Source organism: Xenopus laevis, chromosome 7S, assembly GCF_017654675.1.
Source record: "Xenopus laevis strain J_2021 chromosome 7S, Xenopus_laevis_v10.1, whole genome shotgun sequence".
In the NCBI taxonomy this organism is placed as follows: Eukaryota; Metazoa; Chordata; class Amphibia; order Anura; family Pipidae; genus Xenopus; species Xenopus laevis.
Window position 1 is genome coordinate 81444732 of NC_054384.1, and position 12523 is coordinate 81457254.

Sequence of the window (12523 nt, forward strand, 5' to 3'; positions counted from 1 at the left end):
CATGAGGTAGGCCCTTCCACAATACCAAGCCGCACTGTGTATCTTGCCTATACACTGCCGCAGGATTTACAACTGTAGACACAATGTAGTAATGATACAATGTTGTTAAACTTGAACATTGTTTTCTTTTTCTCACCTTTCCATGCAGAAATTAGCCATGCATTCTGGCATGGATTATGCCATCATGACAGGTGGTGATGTCGCCCCCATGGGGCGTGAAGGTGTTACTGCAATGCATAAAGTCTTTGACTGGGCGGGAACTAGCAAAAGAGGGTAAGTTAAGACACATGCAAAAAAAGTGTAAATCTACTGAAAAAAAGATGCATTAGCTTGTCAGGATTTACCAGGCATTCCTTTATAAAGGACGATGCAGCAGTCATGCAGAATGTTTCTTTAAGTGGATATGTTGCTGTGACCATAAACCTTAGAGCAGGTTTGAGAATCTCGACAATAGACTCCATTTGGCCACTTTGTAGGGAGCAAGGGCATTTTCCTGCAAGAATAATCCGATAATATATACACAGTTAGGCACTTATTTATATACTAGTACTAGTACTAGTATACTAGCTTTCCTACAGGACGACACTCGGTTTGATGTGACCGTGAAATACATTACATACATTTATATGGGTTAGTTAAGCTTCACACTTTGCAGCCTCTTGGCCTAAGCAAGCCACCCTGCATTGTCTACAGAAGACATGGAAATATTATCAGCTCGTTCGACAAACTTCTGATTCCTCCAATGCAGATAAAAGCATCCTCTGGCTCACAAATCCAGTGTTGATATTGACTGATAAAGACATCTCAAACACACGGATCATGTGTGTTTTCTTTCTGAGTAACAATATCAGAGTAACAGAATGTACTTTAAGGATTTGTCTGTACTAGCCTGACCCACATACTGAAATTCAAACCAGGGCATCATCCTTAGGGAGCCCATAGAATCTTTCCTGAAATAGATGCTGATAGATGTCCTACTGTGTCTGAAATATACATGACTTGTATTCATTCAGTTTCCTTCAAGGGTTGTGGCACATATTAATATCTGTATTTACTGCAAATGCTGCTGCTAGTTTGAGAGGCAAAATAACCAGGATGAAAGGCCAGGATTCCTTATGCATTGCACTGGAATTGGTTTGTCTAATTCTAATCCTACACTGTGTGCTGCTCACATCACCCATTGTAATTACAGAAAATTCTCTGTGTTTTTCTTAAAAACAGAACCAACTGTGCTACAGATTTGTGTTTCCTTGTGAATCTCAAAACTGTAATTGTCTCATGTGACCTAACATGTATGGTTTGTTTATGTGCACTGTGAATTATAGGATATCAGGGGCAGCCCTAGTTCTTAAAATGGCAGTTTTCTATTTAGGATTACCCAATGGCATATACTACTAAAATAAGTATATTATTATGAAAATGGTTTGGTTATAACACGTGGACATGTTTATGGCAAACAGAAAACCGTTAGATCCTGTGAAATCCTCAGGTCTTTCACTCTAGTAATTATCTATTTATGTCTGCTCCTATGAGAAAAAGGAAACCTGCTTTTGCCAACCTCACATTATACACATCTCTTGTAATTATGGGTGCTTAGCTTGTGCAATGCATCTAGATAATTCCAAACCCATTAACGGTCAGGCTCCTTGACTCATTTTTGGTAAATTTTGTATTCTTGATTTTCATTATTTGGATTTTTTTAATTACCTAATCTTACCTACAGCTCCATAGACTTTTTTTTTTTTTTTTTTATAGCTTTCACACAGAATATTTTGATGTGCACACAATGTGGATGCTAGGTAAAAGAAATCCCCTTAACATATAATGTGTGATCATGATCGCACAATGTTTGGAATAGGTGTTAGAGCAACCCTGGAGGTGCTGGTTTTCCCCATCATTCTGGTTTATGAGAATTTGAAATTCCAAATGCTAACTGCATTTATCTTTCTATCATTTGTTTTTGTTCCATTGCATACTCCTTAACAAATAAGATTGAGATATATTTTAGATTGTATTGCAACATGACAGCAACAATTTATATATAACGATCTAGCTCTATCTACATGCCTCATATTAAAAATAGAACACATTATTATTAAATAGGGGGAAGTAACAATTTTGCATGCAGTATAGGGCTGTAAATGAAAGTACTGTATGCAGCATTACCTTATTGCAATCAATCCATATAAAATGCAGTCCAACATTTACCCTTTATTTAATTTATATTACCAGCTATTTACAGCTCATATGAATAACCAAAATAGCTATTTTATTGAATATACCCAAAAATTAATATTCTTTTGCATGCATCCCAAATGCACTTGTATTGGATGCAGTGCCTGGTTCCTTTTTTATTTTTTTTTATTTATTTTTTTAACTGAATTGTCCCTCCAGGCAGATGTGTTGCTGCAGTAACTGAATACAGCACTGTATATGACTGCAATACATTCAAGTTAATGCCTTTGGTGGAAAGGCTGTAATAAAGCAGTGCAGCGTCACATGTGCCCTTGGGATGTGTATAACAAACGCATGGAGCACAAATCATTGGCTGTAGCATTAGCTCAATGCATATGCTACATTTCAAGTGCACCTCTTTCTAAGGGGCATATTTATTATGCTGTGTAAAACAAAATTTGCTGAAAATAAAACCCGTTAAAAGCTGTGTAAAATAAATTGAGTTTATCAAGGTGTGTGTGTGTGTGTGTGTGTGTGTAATTTTATGCAGTTTTATTAGACAGCATAATAAAATATGCCCCTAAATGTCCTTTTGCTGTGCAGTAACCGTGTCACACTGGCAACAGAGAGGCACCTTGTTACTCTGTAAGGAAATCGTTTTCTCTGGCAGAAGTCAGTGACTTGTGTTTTGTGCTTTACATCTCCTTTTTCTGCTCTCTTTCATGTGCATACACCACTGAGGTGATAATTTAGCCTTTTAGCCCACACTACTGCTTCACTTTTCATTCTTCCTCTGAACTGTAAAAAGATAAATGAGGTAGGATGCTTATACCGGTCAGATGCTTCTGGCTCTTTGATGACTCATGCCTATCCTTTTTTTTTCCCGTCACAGCCTCCTACTATTCGTGGATGAAGCCGATGCCTTTCTAAGGAAAAGATCCACAGTAAGTTCTGCCTTCAAGCCTTTGTCAAGTAGTACAGAGAGATGTCTAGACTCAGTGCTTAGGTGCTTCACTGGTAAGCTGTCACGTTGTGCTGAAAGGTCTAATCATGAAATACAAGGGTAGAAAAACTAGACAATTAAAAATGCACTTCCATGAAAGTATAGCGCTTGGTCAGAAATCCCTGCATTTAAAGTTGCTTATGAAATAACTATAGTCAAAATCACAGTAGCTTGCTAAAGCTTTCTGTGAGCAACCCTGGAAGGCTTTCAATTAGTGCTGTTTAGACATCTAGCTATATGGAAAAACTGTTAAAGGGGAACTATCGCGAAAATTAAAGGGATACTGTCATGGGAAAAAAAGATTTTTTCAAAATGAATCGCTTAATAGTGCTGCTCCAGCAGAATTCTGCACTGAAATCCATTTCTCAAAAGAGCAAACAGATTTTTTTTATATTCAATTTTGAAATCTGACATGGGTCTAGACATATTGTCAATTTCCTAGCTGCCCCATGCCATGTGACTTGTGCTCTGATAAACTTCAATCACTCTTTACTGCTGTACTGCATGTTGGAGTGATATCACCCCCTCCCTTTTCCCCCCAGCAGCCAAACAAAAGAACAATGGGAAGGTAACCAGATAGCAGCTCCCTAACACAAGATAACAGCTGCCTGGTAGATCTAAGAACAACACTCAATAGTAAAAACCCATGTCCCACTGAGACACATTCAGTTACATTGAGAAGGAAAAACAGCAGCCTTGCCAGAAAGCATTTCTCTCCTAAAGTGCAGGCACAAGTCACATGACCAGGGGCAGCTGGGAAATTGACAAAACGTCTAGCCCCATGTCAGATTTCAAAATTGAATATAAAAAAATCTGTTTGCTCTTTTGAGAAATGGATTTCAGTGCAGAATTCTGCTGGAGCAGCACTATTAACTGATGCATTTTGAAAAAAAAAACATGTTTTCCGATGACAGGATTCTTTTAACATGTTTATCTAAGCGTCGTCACACTGAAATAAGAAACTTTCTGAATACAATCAATTAAATATTCTGCATAGTTTCTGAAATAATCTAGTTTATCGTCACTATCCCTCTCTCCGCATCTGTTTCTCTTCATTCTGTCTTCATGCAGGAGTTGGGTGTCAGATATTCATTGACAGTTAGATCCAATATATCTTATAGGGGGGCTTCCTTTCCTAGCAGATGATTAAGAGTTCACGCAAATAACTGATTTCAATATCATGTCAGGGGGATGAAGCTTATATTAACTTTTCATTTTCACAATCGTTCCCCTTTAAGTAACCATCTCTAACTCATAAAAGGTTTTAATTAGGGCATTTGCCTTGGGTACCCAGCATCAAAAGAAAATGTTATTACATGTACAGAGGGCATATTATTATGAAATGTTGCTATTGTTTCAAGTGCATAAATCATAGGTTTTCAACCTGCCCTCCAACTATTGTTGTTTAGCTAGAACTACAAGAATACTAGGAGGAGAGCTGATGTTCTATTGACATAATTAGGCTTCTCCCTCTCCTTTATTCTAATTCTGCTAATACCAGTGCCCTTGTAGGTCCAGTAACTATAAAAACCAGCTGTGTACTGCTAGCAGTGCAGGTCTGTTATAAAGGATGTGTCTGACTGACTGCTGCTTCCATTTTTTTTTCTTTCAGGAGAAGATCAGTGAAGACCTCAGAGCAACTTTAAATGCTTTTCTGTATAGAACAGGAGAACAGAGTAACAAGTAGGTGCTGCTGCTTTAATAGCCCATATTTCTTTCAAAATGTAAACAAGCAATTGTCTGATTTTATTTTTCTATATAATAGGACTTTACCTTGTACTTCATGCTGATGGCAATGCAGTCATGCTGTGAGGGGGGGATAGGTTTAAATGTGTAAGGGCAGAGACACACGCTCAGATTCGGGGAGATTAGTCGCCCAGCGACAAACCTCCTTTACTTCAGGGCGACTAATCTCCCTGAACTGCCTCCCGCGGGCTAGAATTTAAATAGCCGTCAGAATGGCAACCAGTGTGCTTCGTTTTCCACAGTCGCCTCACGAGGAAACTTTGGGCAACTTCGGAAAACAAAGAGCTCCGTGTGCCATCCCGCTGGCGGGAGGCGGTTTGGGGAAATTAGTCGCCCCTAAGAAGAGGAGATTTGTCGCCAGGTGACTAATATCCCCGAATCAGAGGGTGTCTCTGCTGTAAAGGTTTTAAGCCTCAAGCCATTGTGTTGTGGTTTGCTTTTCTGAAGGACTCTTCATCTGAAAAACCCAGATAATAGATACCTTACTTCTGCCTTGCAATATTTTTTATACAATAACAACCTCATAATAAATATATATATATATATATATATATATATATATATATATATATATATATATATATATATATATATATATATATATATATATATATATATATATATATATATATATATATATATATATATATATATATATATTGAATGCTATTTTTTACCCTCTCCTTGTAGGTTTATGCTTGTGCTGGCTAGTAACCAGCCTGAACAGTTTGACTGGGCCATTAATGACCGAATAGATGAAATAGTCCACTTTGACCTTCCTGGTTTGGAGGAGAGAGAGCGCTTGGTCAGACTTTATTTTGATAAATATGTGTTACAACCAGCATCAGAAGGCAAGCAGTAAGTATTCAGGAGATTATACACCATTGGTCACATTATAATCAATAGGGTAACAATACTGGCCATGTTTATAATTCTAGTCACATGGCTGCTATATAAGCCTGGATGTACTAGTGTTATTTATTGGCTATCCTTCTTTTCCACAAAAAAGTGATTTTACCAGTCAGGTTCTGGGAGAATTTTTTTCCCTTTGAATGTTTGGATATATGTTTAATATTACTGCAATGCATCAAGGTCGGTGTGTCCCCCTTGTGAGTTGGGTTATCCTTCTAGACATAAATTTGTTGGACTATCCTTCTAGACATTAATTTAATACTTTTTCATTTATGCGTAATAATTTGCATATCTGTTCCCCCCCCCCTCCCCAATCATATTAGACATGTTTCCTGTGAACGTGTGAACCTCCCCCTCATTCAAAATGGGGATTTTACTGTATGTCCATTTTGGAAGGATTATACTGGTTGCTGCATGCTACTGCTGGAAACACTGGAAGCACTATTGATCTTTGTCGAGCTTAAAGCCACTAAATCACTTTCTAATCCTATACCATCATTGTATTGTTTCACTGCTTATACAATTGTTTTGTGGCTCCAGTCACTTTCCAATCTGATAACTGCATAATTACATCACAATCACTGTAATATGAACTGGAAAGATTTTGAAGTAGCTTTCTTACCACCCTTGTACAAAAATTGACCCAGTTTGGAATTCTGGAGGAAAGGCTGTATTATGTTAAAGTGGCATAGCACTGCAAAATTTTGCATCCATAAAAGGTGCAAGTCATGCTAAAAATAACAGGTGCCCTGTAGTCATGCCTTTGGTATTCAACGTTTCAGAAATGCAGAAAGAGAACACCGTCCTTTTTGTTTGAATGGGGCTAATTTGCTATGAGTTAAATGTCAAAGGGGCATCAAAAGGACTAATGCTATGCATCCTCCGTAGATGCAGCCCCAAATGTGCAAATATAATGTTTTGTTAATAATAATAATAACAATCTTTCTGGGAAATTGACAAAACCCTGTAATTTATTGTTCAGGAACATAATGTGGATCATTTCGATCGGGCCCTACCAGCCGATGACGTAGAGGATAAGGGCGGGCCAGAGTGGGGTGGGATTGTGCTGTTCTGGGGGCGTGGTTATGTTTCAGGGTGGAGTCACGGAGTTTCGCCAGGAAGAACTGCAGCCCTTAGATTAGGTGAGATGTGGAGAGGGGCGGAACAATAGGTATTACAAATTTACCGGCTAATACATTGACCGTAAATTTGTAATAGGGGCCCCAGCCTTGGTTGTAATTTTACCGGCTAGGTTGGTGAAATACCGGCCAGGTGGCAACCCTATGCGAGTGCCATGCTAGGAATGTTTAACAAAGGCCAAAAATGTTTCTGGAGCCTACTCACAGCAGTTGCTGCAGATAATGTCACAGTACTGCTCCATAGGTCAAGAAAGGGCAACTTGTGTGTCTCTTTCTGGTAGTTCAACAATATCTATAGGTGTTCAGGTTGCCAGTACATGCCTTAAGTAGTAATAAGGCTTACTGCAGTAGCTTTATTTAATATTCAATTCCTTTCTCACTTTTTCTACCAAAGAAATTGAGTCATACTAATTTGCTTTCCTATAATGAATTGTATACAAGTCAAGTAACCATACAGGTATGGGATCTGTTATTTAGAAAATGGTTTTCCAGAAAGAGTTACGGGAAGGCCATATCCCATAGACTCCATTTTAACAAAATAATTACAATTTTTAAAAAATGATTTCCCTTTTCACTGTATTAATAAAACAGAACCTTGTAATTGATCCCAACTAAGATACAATTGAGCAATAACAGTTCAATTATTAAACAACTTAGTTCTGGTTGTACTTGTTTTATTATATATAAACCACAGTACCAGCATTTTACCAATCTTTTATAAATGTAGCTGCAATTTTATGAGGAAAAAAAGGTTCTGAATATGTGATATTTGATATTTGGTTGCTTAGAAGTGAAGTATGAAGTATGTCTATACGAAACGCGTCAGACCATAAAACTGATGTAATCCTTTTTAACAATGTTTAAATAAAAGTGATTTTACTGAAAAACTGAAGCGACCGATTTGTGGCCCTGGAAGTGCGCCCCTACACTTTGGGATTGTAGAAGTGAAGATGCTCCTTGTAGTATCACCACGGAAAGTCTAAACTGCATAGAGCAAATCTAACATGTATTTTAGGGATAGCGCACAGGAAAATCACTTCAAACCATCTGCAAAGTATACAGACTATGTGCATTTTAAAACTCATACCTTTACTCTGTCCTTTTCCTAGGCGTTTAAAAGTTGCACAGTTCGACTATGGCAAAAAGTGTTCTGAGCTTTCCAAACTCACTGAAGGCATGTCTGGCCGAGAGATTTCCAAGCTAGGAGTTGCATGGCAGGTGAGTTTAATAAGGATGTTTTTTGCACAAATTCAAATTGCCATTAGGTCTAATAGCAAAATGTATAATGTATTCAGCTCTGCCCCGTTCCATGTGCATGTTAAAATGCAGGTCCAACAAATAGTCTTTGAATGATACACTTATGATACACCATAGTGATGGGTGAAAATTAATGAAACGGAAAACACAATGAAAAGTGCAAAACACATTGAAGTGAATGGTCTTTTTGCACAACTTTTTCCAAAGTGTCCAACTTTTTTCACCCATCTCTAATGTTGGGCCAAATCAGACTGATATGATTGTTGGCCCAGGGAGTGGCCAACCCCCCTGCCAGACTCACCCTTTGTTCTAATGTGAAGGATTCCGGGACCTGGAAGCCGCTCTGCTTTCCAGAGAATCTGTGCACCACCTTTGTGTAAAGCAAAGAGACTAAAGTCCCAGAATACACCACTTCAATAGGAAGCAAGTCATGAAAAGTGTACTTTTTCTCTAAAGGGCATTAGCACACCCAGTTTCCTCTTGAGGCAACTTCAAGAGATTTTGGGAGACTGAAGCAACACATGGGTTTTACCACCAGCGATTTACATTGTTGCCAGTGGGAAAGCTTTTAGAGGAGATTAGTCGCCTGCAGAAGCAAAAGATTTATTGCTAGCGATTAATTTCCGGGTGTGCCATTGCCCTTAGGGCAGGGGCAGATTCGGGGAGATTTAGTCGCCTGTCGACGAATCGCCTCTTCTTCGTGCCCTGCCTTCCACCTGCTAAAATTAAAAATCACCTGCACCAATGCACTCGCGGCGCTTTGATTTCCAATGTCGCCCAAAGTTTCCTCGTGAGGCAACTTCGGAAATCAAAGCACTGTGAGTTCTATTGTGCTGGTGTTTTCTCATTATAGTTGGCGGAAGGCAGTTTAGGGAGATTGTCACCCCGAAGAAGAGGCGATTAGTCTCTAGGCGACTAAATCTCCCCGAATCAGCCCATGTGCCCCCTGACCTTAGGGTACTGGTACACAAGGCGATTAAGTCACTCACAAGGCAGCTTTGAGCGACTTTGGGTAAAAAACTAAGTACCGCATATGTTTTCCCACTGGTGATTTAAATTATTTCCAGTGAGAAAGCCTTCCGTCTGCTTGAATGAAGAATCGCCTGCGCTAATGCACTCGCGGCGCTTCGATTTTCGAAGTCGCCCAATCTGCCTGTCTGCCCCAACCCTTAAGGTAGTCATATTCAATATTTTATTATTTCATGTTTTGCCTCTGTGCAATATTAGTGCAACAAAAAGGGATATTTCTTCACTTTAGCCTAGGGCCACATGTGCTGAAATATGCTGATTTCAGCCCTACTGTGAGAAGTAGCCTCCTCTCTTTTCTGCATTCAGAAGTGTTGGAAGTGCAGATTTCGGTAAAAAAACATGAGTCTCTGCATTTTGATCTGAAACCCGACGAAGTCTGTTTGCACCGCTTCCAATTCAACAGTTCTGAATGCGGGAGAGATGAGGCTTCTGCCCCTAATAGGGATAAATTGTAACTCTTCAAAGACGTGACATCTGAAGAAATTCACAGAGGTGTTGATTCTGTGTAGTTACTGAAGTTACTGTAGTAACTACACAGAATCAACACCCTCTGTGAATTTCTTCAGATGTCACGTCTTTGAAGAGTTACAATGTGCCATTGTGATTGGATTAGTGGAAGAGTTTATATGCCGAGAACTTCCCACACCAGTCAGTTGAACTGAAGAAGCTGCTCGGATGAGTAATGAAACGTCTTCATTGATTACTCAGCAAGTCCAGTTGGTTTTTTTAGATTTACCTATACTAGATATTTTCGCTTTAAAAGACAAGGCACAAAAATTGTGTTGTGCTGTCCGCCTAAGCTCAGGCAGCCTCTGTGACAAATTGCACCAAATGACTTTGCTGCATGTCAGTTTAGATAATCCTCTCAACTGGGTAGATAACCATACATTAGTAAGGGCCATAGTACAGGAGGCTTCCAAGCTGCTGCTGCTGCATTGAACAAGAATGTTTCCAAGGACTGTTTACCTATGGGCTGCCTTTAGCCTTTTGTGAGGCTTTGGTTCATTGTGATGTGCAATTTATTCCAAGCTCTGCAGCAGATTGCTTGATATAGACCAGGGGTGCAACTACAGATTAGAATAGAAACTGGATTTAATGGAAATACTTGCATGTCAGCTGCTTTGGGGAAAGCACTCCAACGAAATGTGTGCCTTGTTATTGGCATCTCTTGCATATTAAACATATTTCTCATATTCTGCAGCTAATGGATACTTAATAAACACGTGTGCCACTCTAGGACTAAAAGGCTGCAGCTTGGGGATGTCTCTGTGTTAGAATGTGCCAAAGAGTTTCCATTTTGATACAATAAGGCTGTATTTTATTAAGGGGTCTGGATTGAAGTCTTTATGATGCATGGCATTCTCAAAGGCTGGGGTGTAGAAAACTGCATAAGGCAACAACGTTGGCTCCATTATGTATATACATCTATGTCTTTCTATACAGTATTGAGACCTCTCCATAGGATTACAACAGCCATGTAATTTAGATAAGCAGCAAAACCATGACAGTAGTTTAAAAACATATTTTAGGCACATGTGGTGTAATAAAACCACACACTGCTAATAAATGCATAAAACAGGATTATAAAAGAAACAGAAACTATACCATGATAATATCCCAAGCCTGGGTGTGGCCATATAGGACAACTACCAATTTATGCTCTTGTGGCAGGTTTTTGGGGAGATACCTGCTCTCTGCATTGTGTGCCCCTATATACCTTGCCTATAAATTATAAACACACACCTGCAGTATTATAATAAAAAAAAATATTATTATAATTATAAGAAATATAACTGCAATTTCTCTGGTTTCAGTGACACTGAAATTACATTTATTTGTGGAAGTCGGGTTAAAGGAGAACTAAACTCTAAAATGAATATGGTTAAAAATGCCATATTTTATTTACTAAACTTACTGCACCATCCTAAAGTTCCAGCTTGTCAATAGCAGCAACGATCCAGAACTTCAAACTTGTCACAGTGGGTCACCATCTTGGAAAGTGTCTGTGACACTCACATGCTCAGTGGGCTCTGAGCAGCTGTTGAGAAGCTAAACTTAGGGGTCGTCACTAATTATCAAGCAGAAAATTAGGTTTGCCTGTAATATAAGCTGATGCTACCATAGGCTATTATTAAATTCTGATGCTAGTTGCACTTGTTTCTGTGCTGCCATGTAGTAATTATTTGTATTAATTACTAATCAGCCTCATATTGTGACATTTCTATTCTATGTGTTCTTAGGGTTGCCACCTGGCCGGTATTTTACCAGCCTGGTAAAAATGATGGTTGATACCAATGTTATTAATAGGGAAAAATATATAAATATATAGGAAGGCCGGTATTTTTTTCCAGAAAAGATGGCAACCCTATGTGTTCTGTATATAGTGAGTGGGTCCTTAAGCTTAGTAAGTGACCGCAGCACAGAGCATCTGCAGTGAATCAGCAGAAAAGAAGATGGGGAGCTACTGGGGCATCTTTGGAGACACAGATCTTCCCTGTTAAAGGGCTGTGGTTGCTTTAGGCTGGTACAGAAGCCCAAAACATAATGTACAACATTTCTAGCTACTTCTTTAGTTAGGCTTTAGTTCTCCTTTAAGCCATTTTGCCTTCCTACACACTACATTATTGAGTCGTGCTCGTGGCATTAAGGAGCAAATGGTTACTACCGCATCCAGCAGAGAATAGAAATATGTCCAGATGAATATACTAACTATGTCACTAAAATCTCCAGCCTCCCTCCTGCCTCCCCATTAGCTGCTGAGAGGGTAACCTTGTTAAAGGGTATCGCGCCTTCCAGCTTAGCTGAAGAGTTGCTTTGTCAGCCAAGTCTGCGGAAATGGGTTAACGTGTCCTCAGGGGGAGATAAAGTAAGTATGAATATGAATGAGGAGGCTGCTGGTTTTAGTACACCAACAGCTCTCAGCAGGGACAGACGCTCTCTTCCTCCGTCATCCTTTCCCATCCCTCATTCCTCTTCCCATTCGCTTCCCCTGACAGGCAGGGACCCCGCAGCTCAGCTATTTTTAGAAAGTCATTCAGAAAAGCAGTCAAGCGCAAAGCCACGGCAGTGTTCAGCTGTTAGATGGAGGGGCCGGCCGATGGCTTGCGCTTATTAGCTACAGGAGCCATTGTTACGGCTTGTTGCAACGCTGCTGCCCATAAAGTGGGCCACCCTGAGGCTGCTGAAGTATTGGTTATAGAGTATCTACTTCCTGTCCCCTCACGACTGGATCCTGTTGTTTGTTTAGTAAAGATATTTATCC

General features: G+C 39.4%; 1 protein-coding gene across 1 annotated transcript in view; it reads left to right on the forward strand.

Moving 5' to 3' along the window:
- Window positions 1-12523, forward strand: part of atad3a.S (ATPase family, AAA domain containing 3A S homeolog) — a gene marked incomplete at its 5' end in the record, with an annotated part of 37661 nt that overhangs the window by 22866 nt on the left and 2272 nt on the right. The window contains 5 exon segments of the mRNA NM_001095861.1: window positions 149-273; window positions 3068-3119; window positions 4791-4861; window positions 5615-5782; window positions 8085-8193. Of these exon segments, the coding sequence (NP_001089330.1) occupies window positions 149-273; window positions 3068-3119; window positions 4791-4861; window positions 5615-5782; window positions 8085-8193 (525 nt within the window).